At 45.1% G+C, this 23,307-nt stretch overlaps 1 protein-coding gene across 10 annotated transcripts in view; it reads right to left on the reverse strand.

Annotated features, from left to right (window-relative positions):
- Positions 1–23,307, reverse strand: part of Kmt2a (lysine methyltransferase 2A) — an 81,290-nt gene that overhangs the window by 46,757 nt on the left and 11,226 nt on the right. For 9 of the 10 annotated variants that reach the window (XM_076576141.1, XM_076576146.1, XM_076576143.1 and 6 more), the window contains exons 2-3: positions 5,791–5,860; positions 249–2,902 (exon numbers count right to left, since the gene is read on the reverse strand). In XM_076576141.1, the coding sequence (XP_076432256.1) occupies positions 249–2,902; positions 5,791–5,860 (2,724 nt within the window). The remainder of the gene's footprint in view (positions 1–248; positions 2,903–5,790; positions 5,861–23,307) is intronic. The other variant, XM_076576147.1, reaches the window with a different exon arrangement.

The raw sequence follows: 23,307 nt of genomic DNA on the forward strand, positions 1-23,307 counted from the left end.
AGCTATTCCTAGCTGGTAAGCCAATATATGGAAGTCAACTACTTCTGCATCCTAAAATTAGCAGCAATCTCTACCTATAATGTCCTCTCTCTGTTACATTAGAACATAATTTTCTACTTCTCAGAAGTCCTACTGGTCCTTGAAAGACCATTGCACATACTACCATCTCTACCATTGGTCTCCGAGCAGCTCAAACGTTTAGCCTAAGACTTGCCCCGAGGGCTCGGGAAAGTTGGTTTTAAGAGTACCTGTGCTTTGGGCGGGTCAGTTTGCTTGAGGCTCTTACTCTTCTCAATCTTGCAGAGCTGGGCTTTGGCCTTTTTTAGGAGGCTGGCAACCCTCTTGTCAGTCATTGGAAGCTTGTCTGCCTGAGCCAACATGGAGCCTATGGAGGAAGTGGAATGTTTAACAGTGCTAGATGAAGGAGTGGAAAGGCAGAGGGTTTTCTCCTTCTCCAGGGATGGGGCAGGTGGGCCGAGGTCCAGGTTGGTTTTTTCCAGATTTCCTCTCCCTTTCTTTATAAGTATTTTGGTTTTGACAGCTGTTGTATCCCCAAGAGTCACAGAAGCAATATCGGTCCCAGAATCGAGCGATGAAGACTTCTTCCGCCCCGCTGCTTTTTTGGCAGAAGATGAAGTGCCAACATCTTCTCCAGCAACCTTCTCTTTGGAAACCCGGCCCACAGGATACAGAGCAGAGCTACTCTGCATTTCTGAGCCCTTTTTCCTCTTCTCTTTCCTCGACTCGCGCTTATTCTCCTTCTCTCTCTCCCGGTCTCGCTCTCGGCTCTTGTCCTTCTCCACGCCGCTCTTGTCAGCGTCCCGCTCTTTGGACAGCTCCTCCGGGGCCTTGTCTCTGGCCCTCCCCTTCTCAGTCTGCGAGCCTGGGGTGAACCACGGGAAGAGAGTCGGGCTATCTGATGAGAACGGCTCAGCCGGAGCACTGGTCTGCTTCCTTGGTCTCTGAGTTTTCTCTGTCGATTCCCCAGACTGAGTTAGGGAATGAGAAGGAAAAGTAAAAGTTGGGTTTAAGGCACTAGCGGCAAGAGGACTAACAGGAATGCTTAATGAGGAGGAGACAGAAGACGGGGGAGTGAGAGGTGGCAGCTCAGAAGTACTAAGCCTTCCGCTTCTTGTCCTCATGGAGTGAGAGGGTGACCTTGGTTCAGACCGAATGGGACTAAACACTTTCCTTTTCCTCTTTCTATTAGATACTCCCGAAGAGGATGCTCCAGCAGAAGTTCGATTACTAGGCAAGGTCACAGACTCGAATATTCTAGAGTGTGCCTCACTTGGAGTAAATCTTGGAGCTCTCAGAATGGGGCTCCTTTTGTGGATATCAAACCTTGTGCCAGAGTGGAGTGGTGAAAACAACCGGGCTGAAGCGGCAGTACCAGACGCGGAAAAACCGGAAGCGAAGCCAACATCCTCGGGAGTTAGTGGAGGGGGTCGGAAATTATCAAATATCGGTTTGCGAATCAGACCTTCTTTGGCATACTTTGCTGAGGAAAAGTACTGTGGCTCTGACCTCGAATGCTTTAAAGAAGTCCACCTAAATGTTGGCTCCCGCAAAATAGATTTCCGCTTCCCTTGCATGGGAGCAGCAGAAGGAGGCAAAAACGGTGAAGCTAAGGGGATGGTCGGAGGCATAAGCCAGGGCGTGTGGTCAGAGATGCTGGAGGCTGGCTGCAGTGGAGGGGGGGGAGTGAGGAGGGGCGGAGGGGGTGAGGAGGAGGTCTGCTGCTGTGGGGCACTTTGTAGAGTTGGTAATTTTTTAGCTGTTCTAGATCCGAAGCTTCTCTCTGACATGGAATACCGTCTGCTTCTCCTATCGCTGCTCTCATTTTCTGGGGACTGGGAAATAGGCAGTGGAGTATGAACTTCAGGGGTGTTACTCCGCTCCTCAGGAAGTGCCTGGATCTCCTCAGAGGCCTGAGAATCTGAGGTGGTGTCGATGCTGGGACTGCTGGATCGGGAGGAGTCCGAGGACATCTGCGAGGAGTGCTGGGAAGCTGCACTGGACTTTTCAGAAGATCCACAGGACGTGGCGCTGAATCTACTGTTTGGTGTGGATTCTAGTCGCGGAATTTTAATCGGAGGGTCGTAATCCTCATCCTCTATGAAGCGTCGGGGGGTTTTGATGATCCTCGAGGAGATGGCGCTGACCACAGGCATGATGAACTGCCGGATGTTTTTGACCTGCGTCTTCACCTTCCTCCCCTGCAGCTGGGCTGCTTCCTTCTCGATTTTCTTCTGCGCCCCCTTCTTTGCCCTCTGCAAGAGCTGCTTAGCGATGGCGGCATCGGTCCTTTTAGAAGAAGGAATAATCCTGACCGGTTTAATCCTTCGAGGGCTCTGTCTCACCGCGGCCTTGTCTTCTTTCGTGAGTGGGGGGGTCCCTTCCTTGTCTTTCCGGACCTTCTGGGGCTTTTCCAGTTCAGAGTTAAGGAGGAGACCTGACGGGGTCTTTATCCGTTCTGTGGATGGCGGCCTTCCTCGCCGTCTTACAATCTGTACCCCCTTCCTTCCTAGTTGGAGCTTCCCTGTCTTAAACTTAGACTTGAGAGGAGAGAGTTTACCTGCTCTTAATTTCTTAATCTTTGTGGCTTGCTGGAACATAGCAGAAGGGGTCCGTTTAATTTTTTTCAGACTATCTTCTTTGTTTCCTTTTGTTAACTCTGAAATGTCCTTTCCAGGTGTGATTTTGATTTTTACCCCAGGGAAGGTGGGAGGTCTTCCTCTCTTCTTTTCTATGCTTTTAGAATCTTTCTTCTTGATTTTCTCTGCAGGTTTGGTCTCTGATTTACTTAGTGAGGGAAACACAGATGGGTCTGGGAGGGTAGCCGAGTTTCGGTCAGAACCGCTTCTAGGTCTCCCGCGAGGTTTTCGAGGACTAGTTTTAACTGTGTATAGAAATTAAACAATGAAGAGCATATATTTAGCTGTGTAGTTCAGGTCTTAGCTAGGCTGAATATAATTTAGCACAGGCCATTTTGTACTGAACTCACTGGGACTATTGAGTCAATATTATATCTTAGTTGTGCTTAATTTCTTTTCATTGAATATTTACCTCAAAGAAATCAAGTCAGTAACATTCCACCTGAAAAAACATTTAATTATTTTTCTGGTACAAAAATGAAAGTTAAGTTTTTCACTGAACAAGTGACCTAGAAAACAGAAATTCCCATTCCTCAGATGAGCAGAGTTTGGTTTTTCTTCCCTTTTCTAAAATTGAAAAAAAAGAATTGTTTTAAAAAATCTGCACTATATTATCCAGCTCACCAAGAGTGACATTTAAGAGCATGTCTTTCAAAAGTTGAGAGTGGCAGTTCTTAGGAGGCTGGCAAGTCTGAGGTCAGCCTGGGCTATATATGAGTTTCAGATCAGCCTTGGACTACACAGAGACCCTGTCTTTAAAAAAAAAAAAGACCAAAACAAAAACAACCTCGACCCAACTAAGACGATGACAACCAACATTCCAACTTTTCAATGTATAATTATGGCCCTGAACAAATTTGAAAAACAATATCAACTTTCATGGGCAAAGGCTCCTTCCTGGGCAGCTCAGCATCCTGTATTTTTACTGTTCTAGCAAAGTAAACTATAAAGTTTGACTTTGGAGGAAAACGCTCATTCCTAAGTGGTCAAGTCCACTCACCGGTGTGTAGCATGAGAGCTCCTGTGTGATGAGCTTAAAAATCTACTCTTTTCTTTAAAAAAAAAAAAATTATATATATATATATAATGTACACAGAAGAGGGAGCCAAATCTCATTACAGATGGTTGTGAGCCACCATGTGGGTGCTGGGAACTGAACTCAGGACCTCTGGAAGAGCAGTCAGTGCTCTTAACCTCTGAGCCATCTCTCCAGGCCACTAATCTACTCTTTCCTAGGACTTCTTTACCTAGTTAGTTCAAGTTACAAAAAGATTTAACCTTCATTGATTAAGGTCAAATCAACAATTTATTAAGATAGATCTTTGTTATTCTAAATAAAGGGAATAGGAAGGTGTGATGAAGTATGCCTGTAACCCCAGAGGCAGGAGACTACCCATAAGTTCAAGGTCAACTTGATCTGCCTATGGGGTTCCAGCCAGGGCCACACATTGAGATCTTACTGCAAACAGGAATTTCCCAAATTATAAAGATGCTTGACTTGCTACTATGAAGACAGTCAAGGAGCAAAACTGTCTCTACCACCTAATGAAACCTGTATTTAAAATGCAGTACGAACTGGCTATGACAGCCATGCATGATGTACTTGTGATCCCAGTACTTGGGAAGCTCATGTTCAAGGTTAGCCGGGGCTACACAGTGAGCTCCAGGCCAACCTGGCTACAAAGTTAAGACCCTGCCTCAAAAAAAAGCCTATGGTCTTCTTTTATTCTCTCTTAGCTTCTCAGGGTTCTATAGTACAACATTCTTCTGAGACCAAAACCTCCCTCACCAGGCATCAAAGGAGACTGCAGCCTCTATGGGTATTTGTGATACAGAGCTGCTTTCCAACACAACAGAAATCAATGAAGTCTCCTTCATAACTTCGTAACATAAACACAAATGCCTTCCTCACCAAATAACTCAGGAGACTTCCCTTAACAGAGTAAGAGTTTACAAATCAATTGTCAATATATGCTAATTACAACAAAGACAGCAGGTAACAATTCATTTAAGTAGAACATAACCAGATGCTTCAAAACAACAATCTAAATGGATAGTCAAGGAAACACTCATGAGGAAACCACTGTGAAAGCTGTGAACTAACTAAGAGTGAAGACTTGACTCCTCAGCACCGTGGGCCATTTGACGGGGATGCCCAGGACGTCAGCAATTCTGAAACCCTTCCATATGACTTTTTAAAAGAAGCTTTCATAGACAAGCAGAAAAAAGGGACCTGAGAAGGGTCCTAACTCAGCTGCTAACTTCTTACTCTCAGGGCCACACACCAGCTCCATCTAATTGCTTATGTCATTTTTTTGTCCCTTTCCTATATAAAAATTTAAGATTTTATCATCTCTTAAAGAAACCACTACCACTGCCTAAATAGCAGGTCCCAGACCACTGCTCATCTTTAGGGAAAGACGTCGTCAGCTTGGGTGTCTAAGTAGATTAGTATATAATATATATTGACCTTTAAGTGATACCCAAATGGCAGCAACCACCACAAACTAAACAGAGTGAAAACATCTAACAACACAGTATTTAACCCGTCTTCATCCACAGAAACAAAACCATCCAAGTCAGGAGTTGACAAGGTGAGGGGCGTGTTTCCCATTAAAGACCCTCAGCCCCTCCTCCAGAGAACTGACCTATGCAAGCTATTAAAGGTGAAGCCCACTGACCATCTTAGAAAACTGCCTGTACATCTAGAACTTTGTTGAGAATTGATAAACAGTGCTAATAAACAGAAACACCCACATAATTTTCAGTTTCTTTATTTTAGTACAGCCTTTTAAAGGTTAGATAAAAAGTATCAGAGAGCGCCAACATGTTGTTTCTGGATCTTTGACAACAGTACACTAAATTTCATCTACAAAAAAAGGGGGGCCAATTCCCCCCCCAAGCATAAATACCACCATAGGATAGAAAATGATAAATTTGACCAGGTCTCCCTACATCATTCTGTGGAAACCTGCCTCCCACACCCAAGCATTACCCAGAAAACCATGGTAAAGGAGTAGCAAGTACAGGCAGCAGAAACCACCCCATACAGTCTGGTTCCTAAGTCGGAAAGAAGCCACACCCTCCCAGCAAACAGACCGCAGATCGACAGCACGCGCTTCGTTGGCCATACCTGAAGGAGACCTTGTGGGGCTTCGTACTCTGACTTCTTCATCTGAGCCAAAACCTAAGAACTGCTCATCCTACAACAAAGGAATATTATTTTACAATCAGAAGCAAAAACATAACTGTGAATAAATCCCAAAGAAATGTCCAGATGAAACAAATGCATTGGAAAATTAGCCTCTACATAGGAACATCATTATCCAAATGGATTCTATAAAATAACTAAGATTCAAATCATGGACCCAGTCATATAGTTTCATTACACATAATAGCTGTGTGGTAACAGAACAATGCATTGAAAGTTCATCTTTGGTGAATAGTAAATAAGGGATAGTCTAAATTTCAACTACAGACACAACCCCAAACCATTAAAGGATAACTTTAATATAAATAAGCAAATCAGGATAATGTTACACAGTAACACAGTACACAGCCACAAATAAAACAAGCACTTAATCTACAACATACAAGGAATGCTATACACCAAATAATGATCTCTTGCCTACTAAGTATTATAGAGACTGTAAGTGCCGTAGGTGTCAGTTTCTTAACTCAGAAATGTTATGAGATGTGATTTCTGTACATCTGAGATCAGAGTCTCCACGTGCACTTTAGAGAGCATCACCTTAAGATGCCCTGTGATAAGAGACTTAATGGCGGGCAGCAGTGCTGGCGACAGGGATCATAAAAAACTGACCACATACAGTGACTCCCTTCATCACTAACGGAAACATCTTATTTCCAGTTCTGCTTGGGAAAGACCAAAAACAAAAACAAAACAAACAAACAAAAAAACTCTCCTCACCTGCCCTTAAAAAATATTTGGTGTGGCAAATTATTTCAAAGAAGGAGAGAACTTAAAAAAAAATTAGAGGAGGCCAGACCACATTTCTTGGACTGCAACACCAGAAGGCCTGGCTTTGGGACTCAGTTCTGTTATTTAAATTTATTTATCTATTATTTACAGTGTTCTGTCTGCATGTATGTCTGCAGGCCAGAAGAGGGCGCCAGATCTCATTACAGATGTTGTGAGCCACCATGTGGTTTCTGGGAATTGAACTCAGGACCTCTGGAAGAGCTGTCAGTGCTCTTAACCTTTGAGCCATCTCTCCAGCCCCAGTTCTGCTATTCTTAGGCTATGTGATCTTAGACAAGTCACTTTCTCTCCAGGTCTTTCTTTACTGGAGCACTGTAAAAAGAGAAGGAAACAGGCCGGGCGTTGGTGGCGCACGCCTTTAATCCCAGCACTCGGGAGGCGGAGGCAGGCGGATCTCTGTGAGTTCGAGGCCAGCCTGGGCTACCAAGTGAGCTCCAGGAAAGGCACAAAGCTACACAGAGAAACCCTGTCTTGAAAAACCAAAAAAAAAAAAAAAAAAGAGAAGGAAACCACTTATATAAAAATGGCTTTGAAAACTTAAAAGCAGCACTCCCATTACTTTATGAGTGTTATATTTAAGGGACAAGTCCTGGGAGGCCTAATGACCTATCCAAGATCACACATACATAACAAGGAACAACAGGGAAACTATGTGTTAAAGGGGGTTCAGTTGTTACTGGATGTAATCACTGTCATACCCTAACAGTTACAACTGAACCTATAAAAAACTCAAGAAGTCAAACAAACCATCTACAGCCCAAGCTTTCTATCCTACAACTGAAGCATGGAATGGCCACTTTCTGATCCTTCAAGCTTCTGGGCAGTTTGCTCTTCTCTACATCTCCCCATCAAACAACCTGCTGATCCATGTACCTCACAGTACCTGGATGCGGGCGGTCAAATACAGCCCAGGAGGCTACACCACCAACACAATGGGTCTCATGTACCTCCGAGTACAGGGAGAAAGAACGGCGCAAGCAACTATACACAGAGTATCAGGTGACACATTTACAAGTTTTAAAGGAAACGAGAAAATACCATCTTGTTCATGATCAGCAGCGCACGTCACCATCTGTACTACACACGTTCACAAAACCTAACTACACAATCCCCATTGTGAAGTCCTGTGAAACAGTCAGAGTGCTCCTGAGCAGTCAGTCAGGCAACTGTCAATACTTAGAATTTCCCGAGTATTTTCTAAGATGACAGGAAACAGTTGTTCTCCTTCTGATCTCAGAATAAGATTACAACGAGACAGGCAGAGAGTGTGCAGTCAAAATGGACCGCGCTATCAGGCGTGCCGGCACACGCTTTAATCCCAGCACGTGGGAGGCTGAGGCAGGGGTTGAGACCCTCTGTGGATTGAGGCCAGCCAGGTCTACACAGTGAGTTCCAGACTAGCCAGTGCTACATAGCAAGGCCCCTTTCCCCTAAAGGCTGCATTTCAACCCAAGAACATTTTTTTTGCATTTGAGATAGACTGATTTCTAGACTATGCTTTAAAATAAAAGCCCACTCTTCAAAGATGCAAACAACCTGGCTAAAACAAAAGCTGTCACTGTTATGTCAGACTCTAGTCTTCCGACTCTGAACTTCCAATTCTATGCTAAGATTCCTAAATAAACAAATTAAGCAAAACAAAACAATTCTCACCCCACCCGACCCCCCAAAAAAGCCCCAGGGAGGCACTGCACTACCATCCCATTGGCTTCTCATCCTGGCTCCATTGCTCACTTTATTCGGGTACCACCTCAGGGCAATGTAAAGAGGTATCAGTCCTAGCTTCCAATAATAGGTCCAGACTTGCTGGCAGAACAAAAGATCAAGGCATTATGTGTGCAAACACATACACAGGCACGCATGCCCAGCTAAAGAGAATGTGCAGGAGACTTTATGTTACACATAGCCAAGGAGTCCTAGGCCACTTAGTACACAGACTTTTCTTTTTCTACTTCTTTTCTTCCTTTATGCTTTGTTTTGAGACAGGGTCTCACTCACCATGTAGCTCTGGCTAGCCTGCAACTCACTATGTAGACCAAGCTGGTCTCAAACTCAGGGAAATCTGGTACTAAGGGTGCGTGCCACCATGCCTGGCCCAACACACACACTTTTCCCTTCCTTCATCACGGCCTTCTCTGAGGAGCACAGCATTCCTAGGCACAGCATAGGCATGAGCTCTTGTGGTCAATGATGTTCTTGGAGACTGGGCTGCGCTAAGATTTCAACATTTTTCTTAACACCAAGACAGAAAAGCACCCTAGCCAAGTTGAACTCTATAAATACTGTTAAATCATATTTAGTGTCTGGTGATTTATGGTAAATTAAGCTATCCAATGTCACCCCCTAAGTGAACTATAATTATAAAAATAATTAATGTAGAATTTACTGCTCCTTGCCATAATTCTAGGGCAGCTAGCTGGGAACTTCTACACACACTTTTACTACTAAACTCCCTGACTCATAAATATCTTAGCATTCAAGATTTTTATTTGCTGGACATGGTGGCAAACGTCTTTAATCCCGGAACCCAAGATGGAGAGATAAGTGGATCTCTGAGTTTGAGGCCAGTCTGATCTACACAGGGAGTTCCAGGCCAGCCAGGGCTACACAGTGAGTCCCTGTCTTTAAAAAGAAAGAAGAGAAGGGAGAGGAGGGGAGGGGAGGGGAGGGGAGGGGGATAATCTACATAGTGAGACCCCATTTCAAAAAAAACCAAGGAATAAGAATAATCTTCCCAGCTGTCGTGATGGCACACATCTTTAATCCCAGCACTCGGGAGGCAGAGGGAAGTGGATCTCTGAGTTTGAAGCCAGCCTGGTCTACAGATTGAGTTGTAGGACAACCAGGACAAACAGAGAAACCCTGTCTTGGGGGGAAAAAGTCTTCCCACAAGAGAACCTGAGCCCAAAATAATATTATAGATAATAACGTTACATGTAAAACTTAGTAAAGGCATTTTAGAAAAATACATAAAAGCCTGTGTTTCTAGGAAAGACTAAGAAAACTTTTCAAACAAAGCAGTATTTCATTTCCTGGTTCTTTTACAACCATTCACACACATGTCCCAGCCAGAGTGTGTTCCAGATGAAAAGTTGGAAAATACACAATTCCTGCTTCCAATAAGTACCTAAGCCAAAGACAGGCAGGTGCACAACTAGCCTTCCTCCCAAAAATCAAAGTTCAGTTAAAATGTTACTGAGAACAAAATATGACTTAATTCGTAATCCAGAATAAAAAACATGCTTACATCTGGACTAGCTCATTCTCCCTTACATCAGTATTTGGTGGGTAAGAAACACTCAGTGGATTTCAGAATTCTCCAAAGCATTTTTACCCTCACATATAACAAAGCACCTCAACAGGGCTGGAGATCAGAGACTCAACCCTCTTCAGCCATCAGGCATGACACAATTCCTAGTGTGGGAACAGCCTTATAAAATGTCATTATCCATTGATAATACTCTCTCCCTCCCATAGCCAACTAAAATAGTTAGCTTCCTGTCTTTTTTTTTAATTTATTATTTTCATTTTACATTTTCCATGGGTGTTGGGTCCCTTGGAACTGGAGTTACAGACACTTGTGAGGCACCATTCAGGTGCTGGGAAATGAACCCAGGTCCTCTGGGAGAGCAGTCAGTGCTCTAACTGCTGAGCCATCTCTCCAGCCCCTCTGTGTCTTTCTTAATGCTCCCCAATGGAATGCAGTGAGAAGAAGGAAAACCACTTATTTAGAATCCTCAACCTCTCAAGCTAAAGTGGATCGCCACCAAAGCTACACTAAAAACATCTACCGGGGCGGGGACGGAGCTCATCGGCGAGAATAACTGCCAAGCAAGCATGGCCCCAGCACCGCACGAAAGCAGGTGTGATTACACTCCTGTATCCTATCCCAGCACTTAGCAACGGGGGGTGGGAGGGTCAAAGTTCAAGGTCATCCGCATCTACTCTACGTAAGATTCTCAGTCTCCAACCAACCAACCAACCAACGAGCCTACCAAAGAAAGAACACCTACAGTACTACTCATAATTCCTAAATTACGGAATCAACCTAGGTATCACCACCACCACCACCACCACCACATCTCTATTAAACAAGCTCCATCAGCCCTGGCCTGAGATGGACAAGGTCTACCATGAACCATTCCTGTTCTTTCCTGGGCACCTCACTTTAACTAAGTGCTATGCAACTCACACACACCCTTTAGCAACCTTAGCTCAGCATTCTGTCTCTAAAATGTCTAAAAATTCAAATTCCTCAATTACAAAATTACCTTCACTGAATCAACGAGAAAAACATCAATGAACATATTATTCAAAATCATTCCTTGGAGCTGGATAAAAGGACTGAAGGTTGAAAGCATAAAATGTTTTTCTCAAGGACCTGAGTTCAATTCCCATGACCCACATCAAGGCAGTTCACAACTGCCTGTGACTCCAGCCTCAGGGCCATCAGTGTCACTAGCCTCTGTGGGCACCCCCACTCAAAGCACACCCCTGCCCTACTTGCACATAATTGAAAAATAAAAACTTGCTGGGCGGTGGTGGCACACACCTTTAATCCCAGCACTCAGGAGGCAGAGGCAGGCGGAGTTTGAGGCCAGCCTGGGCTACAGAGCAAGTTCTAGGAAAGGCGCAAAGCTACACAGAGAAACCCTGTCTCGGGGAAAAATAAATAAATAAATAAATAAATAAATAAATAAATAAATAAATAAACTTGTAAAAGTACACGTAGGTAAAGGGATGAGCAGAGAAAAAATGCATCTCTAAGCGGTATTGTGTGGTGGTTACAGGTTAAAAACCCCAGAATTTGGGAGGTTGAAGCAGATCCCTAATTTGAAGTTAGCCTCCACAGCTATGCGGTGAGACCCTGTAGAAAGAGGGCAGAGGGGGAACGGCTAAGTACAGGGACAGAATGCGGCACACTGGAGACCCTGCTAAGTACAGGGACAGAATGCAGCACACAGGAGACCCTGCTAAGTACAGGGACAGAATGTGGCATACTGGAGACCCTGCTAAGTACAGGGACAAAATGTGGCACACTGGAGACCCTGCTAAGTACAGGGACAGAATGTGGCACACTGGAGACCCTGCTAAGTACAGGGACAGAATGTGGCACACTGGAGACCCTGCTAAGTACAGGGACAGAATGCAGCACACAGGAGACCCTGCTAAGTACAGGGACAGAATGCGGCACACTGGAGACCCTGCTAAGTACAGGGACAGAATGCGGCACACTGGAGACCCTGCTAGAGGACCCTATGTGGGAACGCTGCGCAAAGGCTGCTAGTCAGCAAGACAAAGGTCAGGAAAGCCACTGCACACAGGATGACACCTGCTCACCCCTGCAAGATGACAGAGCTTGAGAATGGGACCGAGTGTGACGCAGGCAGAGTGAATAATGCACACGAGCACAGAGGCACAGGCGCTGAGAAGATACTGGAGGTGAGGAGGCAGGAGGCAGATCACAGAAGGTCTCACAGGCCGTCAAGTGCTTAAAACTACCTCCTAGCAGAGATGGGCCTCATCCTAAAGGCTCCACGGGGCAGAGAGTCTCCAGACAGGCTGGCACACACCTGAGATCCCAGCACTCTGTAATCTCAGCATTTTGGCAAGAACTTGGGGTTTAAGGCCAGCCTGAGCTACCCAGGGAGACCTTGTCTCAACAAACAAACCAAATCACTGTGACTGAATGGAAAAGTAGAGATTGTTTTTCCTTCCTGTGTATGTAACTTTATATTCAAAAAAACTGATGAAAGAATCCTTATCAACATCTCAGTTTTTAAACAAACCAACAGGAAGGCCTCTTTCTATCATTTAAACGACTTTGTTCCACCTAAGCCTATGCGTGACATTTGGGCTGCACTGCATGTGCCTATAAAACATACACATTCTTCCACTATGTAGACTGCACAGAAATCCTTTCTGGACATCAGTCCACTTTTAGAGACGGTGGTAGTTTGACAGGGTCACATACTTGATTGAATGCTTAGTCATCAGGGAGTGACACTATTTGAGAAGGATTAGGAGATGTGGCCTTGTTGGAGAAAGTGTGTCACCGAGGGGTGGGCTTTACACTTTCTCCGAAGTTTCAAAAGCCCATGCCAGGCCCAGTCTCTCATGGCCTGCAAATCAGGATGTAGCTCTCAGCTACTGCTTCTGCACCATGAGTGCTGACATGCTCCCACCATGCTCCCACCATGCTCCCACCATGCTCCCCGCCATGACGATAATGGACTAACCTGCTGAAGCTGTAAGCAATCCCTAATTAGATGCTTTCTTTTATAAGAGCTGCCGTGGTCATGGCGTCTCTTCACAGCAACAGAACAGTGACTAAGACAGAGGTAAGTGGTAAATAAGCTGCCCACCTTCTGATACAATCAGACAGAGACCAAGTCAAAGTCCTTCCATCTGGCCATCTTATATTATTTTAATTATTTCTCTTGATTTTTTTTTTTTTAATCTCATATGGCCCATGAGTTCTAGGCTGGCTTGGAACTCGGGATCTTCTGCCCTCACGGTGCTAGGGCTATGGCTGTACACAACGATACATGGCCTCTGAGGTTGTCAGAGCCAGAGAGAGACTGCAGAGGCAAAGGGGGTTGAGCAAAAGGACGATTCTACAAGAAGTTCACACCCGCCATGCTTTAAAATTTTGGCTCTGGCAAGGCACCATGGCACGTGATGGAAGACACATCCTTGACTAGATACCAAGGTCAAGAACATCCTGGGCTAAAAGAGCATGCAGCTCCAAAGAGAACAAACTATGAAGACAGCAGTAAGCCAGAGCTTATTCAGAATGATGGGAGAAAAGAGAAAACCAGATGCAGGAATTACTAGAAACTGGTTAGGCTGACCAAGAGTAGCCCCGGCAGGACAGAGAAGAAAGACAAAATGCCCAGACACGTAAGACAAAATTAAAAACAAAGGCAAAAACCAGACACAGTAAAGAGCAGGGCACCAGCTCACTGATGTCTGGCAGTAACACCACATGACGAACTATAGTAAGGAAGAGACCGGAAAACAAGGACAGCAGCCAGCAGCCGTAACTCAGCTGCGACCAGCATCCGCTCACCTAGGGAGTGGTTACTGAGTACTGCCAGGTACTGTCTGACCCCCAAGACCAGCATCCGCTCACCTAGGAAGTGGTTACTGAGTACTGCCAGGTACTGTCTGACCCCCAAGACCAGCATCCGCTCACCTAGGAAGTGGTTACTGAGTACTCCCAGGTACTGTTTGACCCCCAAGACCAGCATCCGCTCACCTAGGAAGTGGTTACTGAGTACTCCCAGGTACTGTTTGACCCCCAAGACCAGCATCTGTTCACTCAGGAAGTGGTTACTGAGTACTCCCAGGTACTGTCTGACCCCCAAGACCAGCATCCGCTCACCTAGGAAGTGGTTACTGAGTACTCCCAGGTACTGTCTGACCCCCAAGACCAGCATCCGTTCACCTAGGAAGTGGTTACTGAGTACTCCCAGGTACTGTCTGACCCCCAAGACCAGCATCTGTTCACCTAGGAAGTGGTTACTGAGTACTCCCAGGTACTGTCTGACCCCCAAGACCACAGATGCTCTTTCTTCTAGCTCGCCTCTCTTTGTCCTCAGAAAACACTAACCAAAAACAACCCGGGGAAGGAAGAGTTTACTTGCCTTACAGGTTACAGCCCTCCATCAAGAGAAGCTGAGGCAGGAACTGAAGCAGAGACCATGGAGGTGTGCTACTCACTGGCTCCTCAGTTACTCTTACCCAGCCCAGGCCCACCTGCATGGGGAGCAGTGCCACAGCGGTCCAGACCCTCCCACATCACTTAGCAATTGAGAAAACGGCCCACAGACCATGCCCACAGGTCAGTCTGAGGGAAGCACTTCCTCAGTCGGGGTTTCCTTTTTCCAGGTGACTAGTTTGTGTCAAGTTGACAAAAACTAACTAGTACAGATGGGGAATGTCCTAGTTTGCTTCCTACTGTTGAACAAACAACTAAATCAAAAGCACCCTGGGGAGGAAAGGGTTTATGTGGCTTACATTACCCTCCTACAGTCTTCAAGGAGGAATCTGGAGCAGGAACTCAAGCAGGAGCAGGGTCAGATAGATCTATGGAGGAAAGCTGCTTACCAGGTTGCTTTCCAGGCTCACATTCAGCTACCTTCTTGTACCTCCCAGGACCACCTGCCCAGGGATGGTGCTACCCACAGTGGAATGGTACCCACACCAATCATCAATCAAGAAAATGCCCCATAGACTTGCCTACAGGCCAGTCTGATGGAGGCATTTTCTCAGCTCAAGTTCCCTCTTCCCAGAGGGCTCTCGCTTGTGTCAAGTTGATAAAAACTAACTGGCCCAGGGATGTAGCCTGCCCTGTGAGCATCCAATCTAGTGGACAGGGAGAAGATACACACTGAGCGAGTCATAGACAGGAGAGCTCGATGTGCCAGCTGGGCCAGCTGTGCGGTGAGCCACTGAGAAATCAGGAAAGGCTTCTCTGAGATGACACAAAGAGCCCCAGACCAAAGGGGGCCCATTTTTGTTTGTTCTTGCAAAGGACCAGCACTGGTTCCCAGCACCCACACGGTGGCTCACAGCCATTCCTAACTCCAGTTCCAGAGGATCCACTGCCCTCTTCGGACCTCTTCGGGCATCAGGCATGCATGTGGCACACACAATGTAGGGAAAACACTTATACACATAAAACAAATAAACCTAATTTTTAAGACTAAAATGTTTTATGCCCCCCCCTTTTTTTTCTAGACAGGGTTTCTCTGTATAGCCCTGGCTGTCCTAGAACTTACTCTGTAGACCAGGCTGGCCTCAAACTCACAGAAATCTACCTGCCTCTGCCTCCTTGAGTGTTGGGATTAAAGGCGCGTGTCACCATACCCAATCTTATGTCACTTGTAAATGGCTTGAAAGCCTAAAAGAGTATTTCACACACCTAAAAGTTACATGGGGGCTAGATGCCTCAGAGGGATACTTGTTGCCAAGCCTGATGACCTGAGTTTGCCCTCTGGGACCCACATTCTGGAAGGAGAGAACCAACTCCTGCCAAGTTATCCCCTGACTTCCACATGTGTGCATGCACACAACAGATAAATATAATTAAAAATTATATTAGGGAGACCTTGAATCAAAAAAGAGAAAATAAATATACATGAAATGAGGCTGGGGAGATGACTCAGTGGATAAAATGTTCACAAGACAAGCACGAGGACTTGAGTTCAAATCTCTGACAGCCACATAAAAGCCAGGTGTGGCTGTGTGCGTCTATAACCTCAATGCTAGGTGAAGTAGAGACAGGCAGATTCCAGGAGTTTGCTGTCCAGTCAGTCTAGAGAGAAAGTGAATTCTGAGTTTAGTCAAAGTCCCTGTCCTAAAAAATAATGTGCAGAGCAATGGAGGAAAATACCCAAAGTTGACCTCTGGCCTCCACACATGTACACGCAAGCATACATGTAAACACACAAGAATACACACTACATCATACAAATATCCAAAAACAACAAAAAAAAAGGTTATATTAAATATTTTGAGGTGTGTTTGCTTTTTGAGTCAGGGCTTCAAAGCCCAGGTAATCCTCCTGCCTCAGCTGGCTGTTTTGTTTTGTTGAGACAAGTCTCCCTCTGCAGCCCCAGGCTGCCCTGGAACTAAGCAGCCTAGGCTGGTCAAACTCACAACAGTCTTCCTGCTTCAGCCTCCTGAGTGCTGGGATCACAGGCACAGTGACCCGTCAATAAGGAAACCTGTGTTGGTGCCAGAATCTCCCTCGTGGACGCACTGTCTGCAGTTCCTACCCTTAACAGACAGCAGCGGCCACTGCAGACAAGCATGCTGAGTGCACCCAAATGAGGAAAATCCAAACACAAAGGCGCAACACGTGCAAAAGTCTAGAGAGCAGCAAACAGAGCATGCACAGTAGCCAGTGTGGCTCTGCAGCAGAATGAGTAAGAAGAGGTGAAAAGAAAAAAAAAAAAATCATGCTGGGCCAGAGGCGTCTCACCTCTGGCCAGAGTTGAAGAGTTTCGGTTTATTCTAGCAGTGGTGGCCGATTTACCATGAATAAACCATGTACTGATCCTGGAATTCACAGCTGCTGTGTGAAATAAACGCTAGTGAGGACGAGTACATGTGAGGAGATAGATGAGACTGGGAGGAGTGGAGGTGTGAGGAGGAGCTGGGTATGTTCTGGATGAAGTGTAAAGAATTCACTGAACTTAGATTTGGGATAAGAATGAAGAGAAATCAAGCACATCTCTCATGGAGTTTTAGGCCTCAGCAACTAAGTACTTGGAACACTCAACCCAAAACAGACTGGGGATGGCAAAGGTTTGGGGGGCAGGGGGAGGTGGTTGGAGAGAGCTGGTGTGAAATACCTAGTGGAGTCCAAATGCCTATTTCTGTGCCTCATAGAGAGAGGGTCATGCAGATGAGGTGAGAAAATACTTGTGAAGGGTCACAATACAGTCCGGCCCACAATAAACACTCAGTAGATGTTAGCTAAGTTACTATTACTATCATCCAAACAGAAATGTCAAATATGCAGTTGGTTATAAAGTCTGGAGCTACACAAAGTAGCCAGTATTAAAAAGACTAAATTTTAGGCAGTAGTTCTCAGCATATAGATGAAAGCCTGGAGAAGACCACCTGGGGAGAGAAGGCAACAGCAGGTGGACTCCTGGCTACCTCAGGCAGGCTCAGGGAAGAGAAAGGCCAGACTGAACACCAAAAGTGAGTAACTCATGAGTACAGAGTGACAGGTCCAAGGAAAAACTGAAGGGGGTGCTTAGCTGGTTCAAATGCTGCAAGAGTTTAACAGGATTTGGTTAAGACAAGAGACCTTCCCCTGCCTACACCTACACACACATACCTACAAACACACACACACACACACACACACACACACACACACACACCTTAACACACACACACACACACACACACACACACACACACACACACACACACACACACACACACACCTTGATGAGAGCTACCTTAGCTGAGTCTTGGGGATAAAGCCCAACTGCAGGAGATGAGGGCCTGGGGGGTGGTGGTAAGAAAGTGGAGAGAGCAATTACAGCCCTTTAAAGACGATGGTCGGCTGTAAAAGGTAAAGCTCAGGCAGTAACTGGAGGAGGACATGGACCAAGGGGCTTTAAAAGGAGGACTGTATTCGGACAGATAGTTTTATACTGTGATGGACTGAGAAACGGACTGTATTCGGACAGATAGTTTATGCTGTGATGGACTGAGAAACGGGCTGTATTCAGACAGATAGTTTTATACTGTGATGGACTGAGAAACGGACTGTATTCGGACAGATAGTTTTATACTGTGATGGACTGAGAAACGGACTGTATTCGGACAGACAGTTTTATACTGTGATGGACTGAGAAACGGACTGTATTCGGACAGGTAGTTTTATACTGTGATGGACTGAGAAACGGACTGTATTCGGACAGACAGTTTTATACTGTGATGGACTGAGAAACGGACTGTATTTGGACAGATAGTTTCATACTGTGATGGACTGAGAACCTGCCTATGCAAGAGAGGAGTTGCTGGCAGGAACAACAATGAGTAGCCAAAGAGCTGAAATCCAGGGCTCCAGGGGAGAGGACGGCCTTACAGAGGAAGGGGCACTTTTCTGATTGGAGAAGTTCCCTTAAACTGAAAAGGAAACACCAACAAATACTTTGAGAATAGTTTTTAAATTTCTCTCTCTCTCTTTTTTTATGCCCAGGATAACACAAACAACTGTCAAATCAACACATAAACTGATGTAATCCCAGGAACTTGGGAGGCTGCAGGAGGAGGTCAGGGAAGCCTGGGCAATTTATCAAGATTCTGTCTCAAAGCAGAGTGGGGAGTACACGCTGCTAATCGCAGTGGTGGAAGCAGGATGACCAAGATGAGTTCACAGCCTCCCGGAGTGATGCACTCCGGAGGCAGAGGCAGGCAGATCTCTGAGTTCGAGGCCAGCCTGCTCTACATAGAGAGTTCCAAGCCAGTCTGAGCTACATGAGACCCTGTCTTCAATTAAAAAAAAAAAATCTTCAAAATAAAAATGAAATAATAATAGTTCAATGGCAAAGTGTTTGTCCAACATATACAAAGTCCTAGGATCCCCAAGTTCCCAAGAAATCAGCAAGTGACCAAGCGCTGGGGTTTTAGCATCTGGCAAGCTCTGCCTCCAACCCTCAGCTTAATATCTAATTTCTTTTTTTAAAGTGCAGCTTAAAATGTAACATGAATGTAAGTACTAAAATAATTATAGCCCTTTGCAAGATACTTTGGGAATTGATAATTTGAAGGTTGAAGCTCTTAAAACAAATGTTAACAGGAATCGTCTTTGGGAATAATTCAGGTACTAGTCTTCATAGTTAGAGTCTTGCTAAGGAAAAAAAAGAACTGTACACAGTTATTGATCTGACACCAGTGTCTTGTGAACTGGTCGGCAAGGTGAGTGTCAATTCTCTCTGACTGCTGGTGCATCCAAGGGACAGCTGCCTGTCTGACCGCACCATGGGGAGGAAGGGACTTAAGCTCTTTTACATGTGACTGCTAGTGAAAAAAATGTTAACGAGGAAAGGTCACTCAGGATTAAAGGGTGCAAAGACTGTAACACACTGTTCTCCAGTAGCAATAGGAGGTCACAATATTCAACATACAAAAATGAACTCCAGTTTTCAAGCTTTTAATTCAGTTCTACCTAGCAACTGCCACCTAAGAACCACAGATGCTATACCCTTTACAACAAGAGGAGACAGTGCCCCTCAAAGCCACTCCACGTCAACAAGAGCAAGAAGCAAAGATGCTCAGGAGAGCTAAGCAAATGAGCCAGGTGAATTCTACCCATCCTGCTTCGGAAAGAGAGGAAGTCATAAAATAGCTCATCTGTCTTTAAAAACAAAACAGTGGAATGCAAGCACCAGCTCAGACAGTAGGCTATTCAGATTCTTGGCAATGGCCCAAATCACTTTACAGAATCATTAAAAACAAATAATCAAGGCATGGTGGCACGGGCCTGTAATTTCAGCACTTCGGAGGAAGAGGCAAGAGTTCAAGGCCATCCTCAGTTACAAAGCAAGTTCAAGGCTACATGAGACCCTGTCTCAACAAAGCAAGAAGGAAATCAAGTATACTTCTAGCCTCCGCAGTTTCCAAGTGTGAACTGGCCTATCTGTTTGCCAGAGAAAAAGAAATCAGCCCGCCTTACTGGCACATTGTAGAAAATTAAGTTAAGGATCAGAACCACAGAACTTCGTCTCTTCTAACAGGGAGGCACCACAAACAACCAGCTCTCCAGGCTAGAATGTTAAACAAACACTAACTTCAGAACGTCAGCTGATGGTTCTTTTCATTGTAAGAGAATATGGTCCCTCACACACCACCTTGAACTTCATTTTGAGCTATATCCCAATTAAAGCTAAGTTATTTTCTCTCTCCTCCTCACCTCCTTTCCTTCCTCTTTTCCCTCTGAGATAAAGGTCTTGGGATGCAGACCTGGCTGGCCTATCACTCATACACTAACAATTCTCTTGACTCGACCTCCTGAGTGCTGGGACTGCAGACATGAGCTACCATGCCTGGCTCTCAACTACATGTTTTCACTATAAAATTTCAGTTCTCTCCTGGTTTGTTCTTCTCATTAATATGCAAAGTCAAGTTTCGTCTTTCCTTTTAGGACCATGGGCTACTGAATGACCAACAGCAACGTGGGTATCACTGAGAAAGCCACAACTTCCTTCCCCCTAAAATAAACAAGGCCATTTCTCTACAGAGGAGCAACATGAAGAATAACAACATGAACATCCCGTTTAGGAAAGCAACAGGACTACCAGGTCCTCCATCAGACTCATTTTTTTTTAGGACTTAATGTTCAAATATTAGGGTCGGAGAACTCATGTTCTCTTGACAACTACATCATATTTGGAAGTTTGCTATCAAGTTCTGAGAAGCCTACAATGGGTGGTATTAACTACATTTTTTAAAAAGTCCCTTGTATTTTTAAAACTTGCTCTGATAGTAGAGGCCCTCAAGAAAAAAAACAGAGACCAATGTGGTAGTGCACACCTTTGATCCCAGTACTTGGGAGGCAAAGGCATGTAGATCTCTGTGAGTTCAAGGCCAGCCCGGTCTACATAATGAGACCCTGTCTCACAAAAACAAAAACAAGAACAGAGAAAGCATACAGGGGTTAAGTGCTTCTCTTCTCCTCTGTGCATGTGACCAGTATAGTTGGCGACTGAAGTCTACAAGCCAAGTCTAAGTCCGCTCTTTCCCCAGTGCTCTCATTTCTGCACACAGCAGCTGTCCAACCAGGGAGTCCGGGCCCCCCATCTGACTCCACAGCAGTACCCCTGCAGGGAACCAGTGTCTACACATTGTAGTCATTCCACGAGAGTAACTCATTAAAAGTGGACGTGACTTGATGAAACTCAGAGAATAAACTCAGTAGCTCATTCTTTTATCACTTGTAAGAAGGCATTCATACACAATTCAAAAATTCTAACCGTTCAACAACCCCAATGGAGGTCCTGGCGGTGGGAAAGCTGGCTGGTGTTAACATGAACTCAGCCCAGAGTTTTAGTAATCTAGATGAATAATCCCAATTCACAGTTCTCAGTCTGACTGTACAGGAAATGCTTTCTGCAACCCAACATATCTAAAAAGGTTTCATTCTGAGTGATGCAAACCCTCCACACAGACTCACAAGCCAAGGGTCAGAGGTTTATATAAGACTCATTCACATGAAGCGAGTTGATGTCAGACTGGAAGCAACTTGCAAGCATCTGTTAAGACCCTCCATCAGCAGTGGAACCTTAGGAAAGGGTGTTCTGGAGCCTTCTTCTTCCACACACAGCTGGAAACGGGCATGAAACCTCCTGGCAATTTCTTACTTCCTGTATGAGGATCACATCTTGTTATTCCTGGCTCTTTTTGATGTCTACAATTTGTCTTGTAGCTTCACTTTAAAAAGTTTTTATCCTCCTATAAAACCACTACAAAAACCATATTTCATTTCTCTAGAAGACATCTCTCTGGAATCTTACTACAAAAATTAATTATTGTCATAAATTGACAATTCAAATCAAATACTTCTTGAGGAGCCAGTGAGGCCCTAGGGTCCCTTGAGGAATAGTAAAAGATATAAACCGTGATCCATGTCCTCAAGGAGCTGAGGAAGGCTGTATTTATTGATTCACAGGAAGATGGAGAGAAAGGTCACTTTATACATATGTAGACAGACTGGATTTTTCAAATCTACCTCCACAGTGCATTATTTTGGTAACCTTTTCCCATCACTATGACAACCATCACTAGCAACAAGTTCTTTTTTTCAACTGCCCCTGTTCAGTTTAAACCTATTTTCTCGTATTCCAGTATCAATGGAGCTAGAGAACAAACCGTTACCATCCCTAATAATGAATCCATTCATGGTTTTTGAACAATTGTAGTTATCTCTTAACCTTTCATTCTCTCAACCTTACTGACTTCCAAACATATTATCATCTTTTGAATCTCTTCACAACCATCTCCAAGGTCTGTCTCCTCATCCTTTTTAAGCTGAGGAACCTAGAAATGGAAACAACATTCAAGTAAAGGGCTGATCAGCGCTAAATGTTATCTATATAAATGACAATGACATCTAATCAGAATACCCCAACATCACTTCCAAACCCATACCTGGGAGTACCTTTAAACTAAGTCCTGTATAGGAGTCAGAGGCAGGTGGATCCCTGAGTTTGAGGTCAACCTGGTCTACATAGGGAGTTCCAGACCAGCCAGGGTTACACAGCAAGACCTTGTCTCAAAAAGCAATTAATAATTATCAGTTAAAAGGCCAGTGATGGGCTCTGCATGCTGGTACCCAGGCCAGGGGATGGTGCCACTCTGCTTTACCTCGCCGCCTTGAGGTCTCTCACTGCACCCAGAGCTAAACATTTTTTGACAAGGCTGCCTGGCCAGTGAGCTCCCAGGACCTTCCTGTCTCCAGGCGTCTCAGTGCTGGAGTTCCAGACACATGCATCACGCCGGGCTTTCATGGGTGCTGAGCATCCAAACCCAGGTCTCCATGCTTGTTCAGCAAGCGCTCTAACCAACAGAGCCCTCTCCCCAGATGCTTACTATTCTCTTTACAAACAAGTCAGAATTGCAGCGTTGTGCACAAGTTCTCATTTACTACAATAAATCCTTGCAGTGCTCCTAAGAGGTCAATAGTCACCGATCCACTTTACACTTAGGAATCAAGTCTCCAAGGGAGCCATAAACTATTGGGGCAAAGACAGACGAATTTACAGGTATCCACAATGAAAGGAAGCCTAGAGTAAGGAAGCTCTTTGAGGGTTGGGAACAAAATTTTTAAAAAGGAGAAACAGAATTTCAACTCACAGCAGTATCTGTGCATGTTTCATGGGAGAGTAGAGATACGAAGACCAGAGTTGAGCAGAGTTGAATAACCCAGGGGAAGGTGAACTGAAGGCTCACCCCAAGAGGCTCTGCAAAGGCACCAAGGCAGAGCACAAGCCCAGGGAAAACACATCAATGGTGCCCCCATCCACTGTAGACGGAGCAGAGACGTGAGAAAGAGTACTTAGCAGATAAAGTTCAAACGCAGACATGCGGGCCGGGCGAGCTACGAAGGGCTGAGAA

The sequence above is a fragment of the Peromyscus maniculatus genome, chromosome 7 (assembly GCF_049852395.1).
Source record: "Peromyscus maniculatus bairdii isolate BWxNUB_F1_BW_parent chromosome 7, HU_Pman_BW_mat_3.1, whole genome shotgun sequence".
NCBI lineage: Eukaryota > Metazoa > Chordata > Mammalia > Rodentia > Cricetidae > Peromyscus > Peromyscus maniculatus.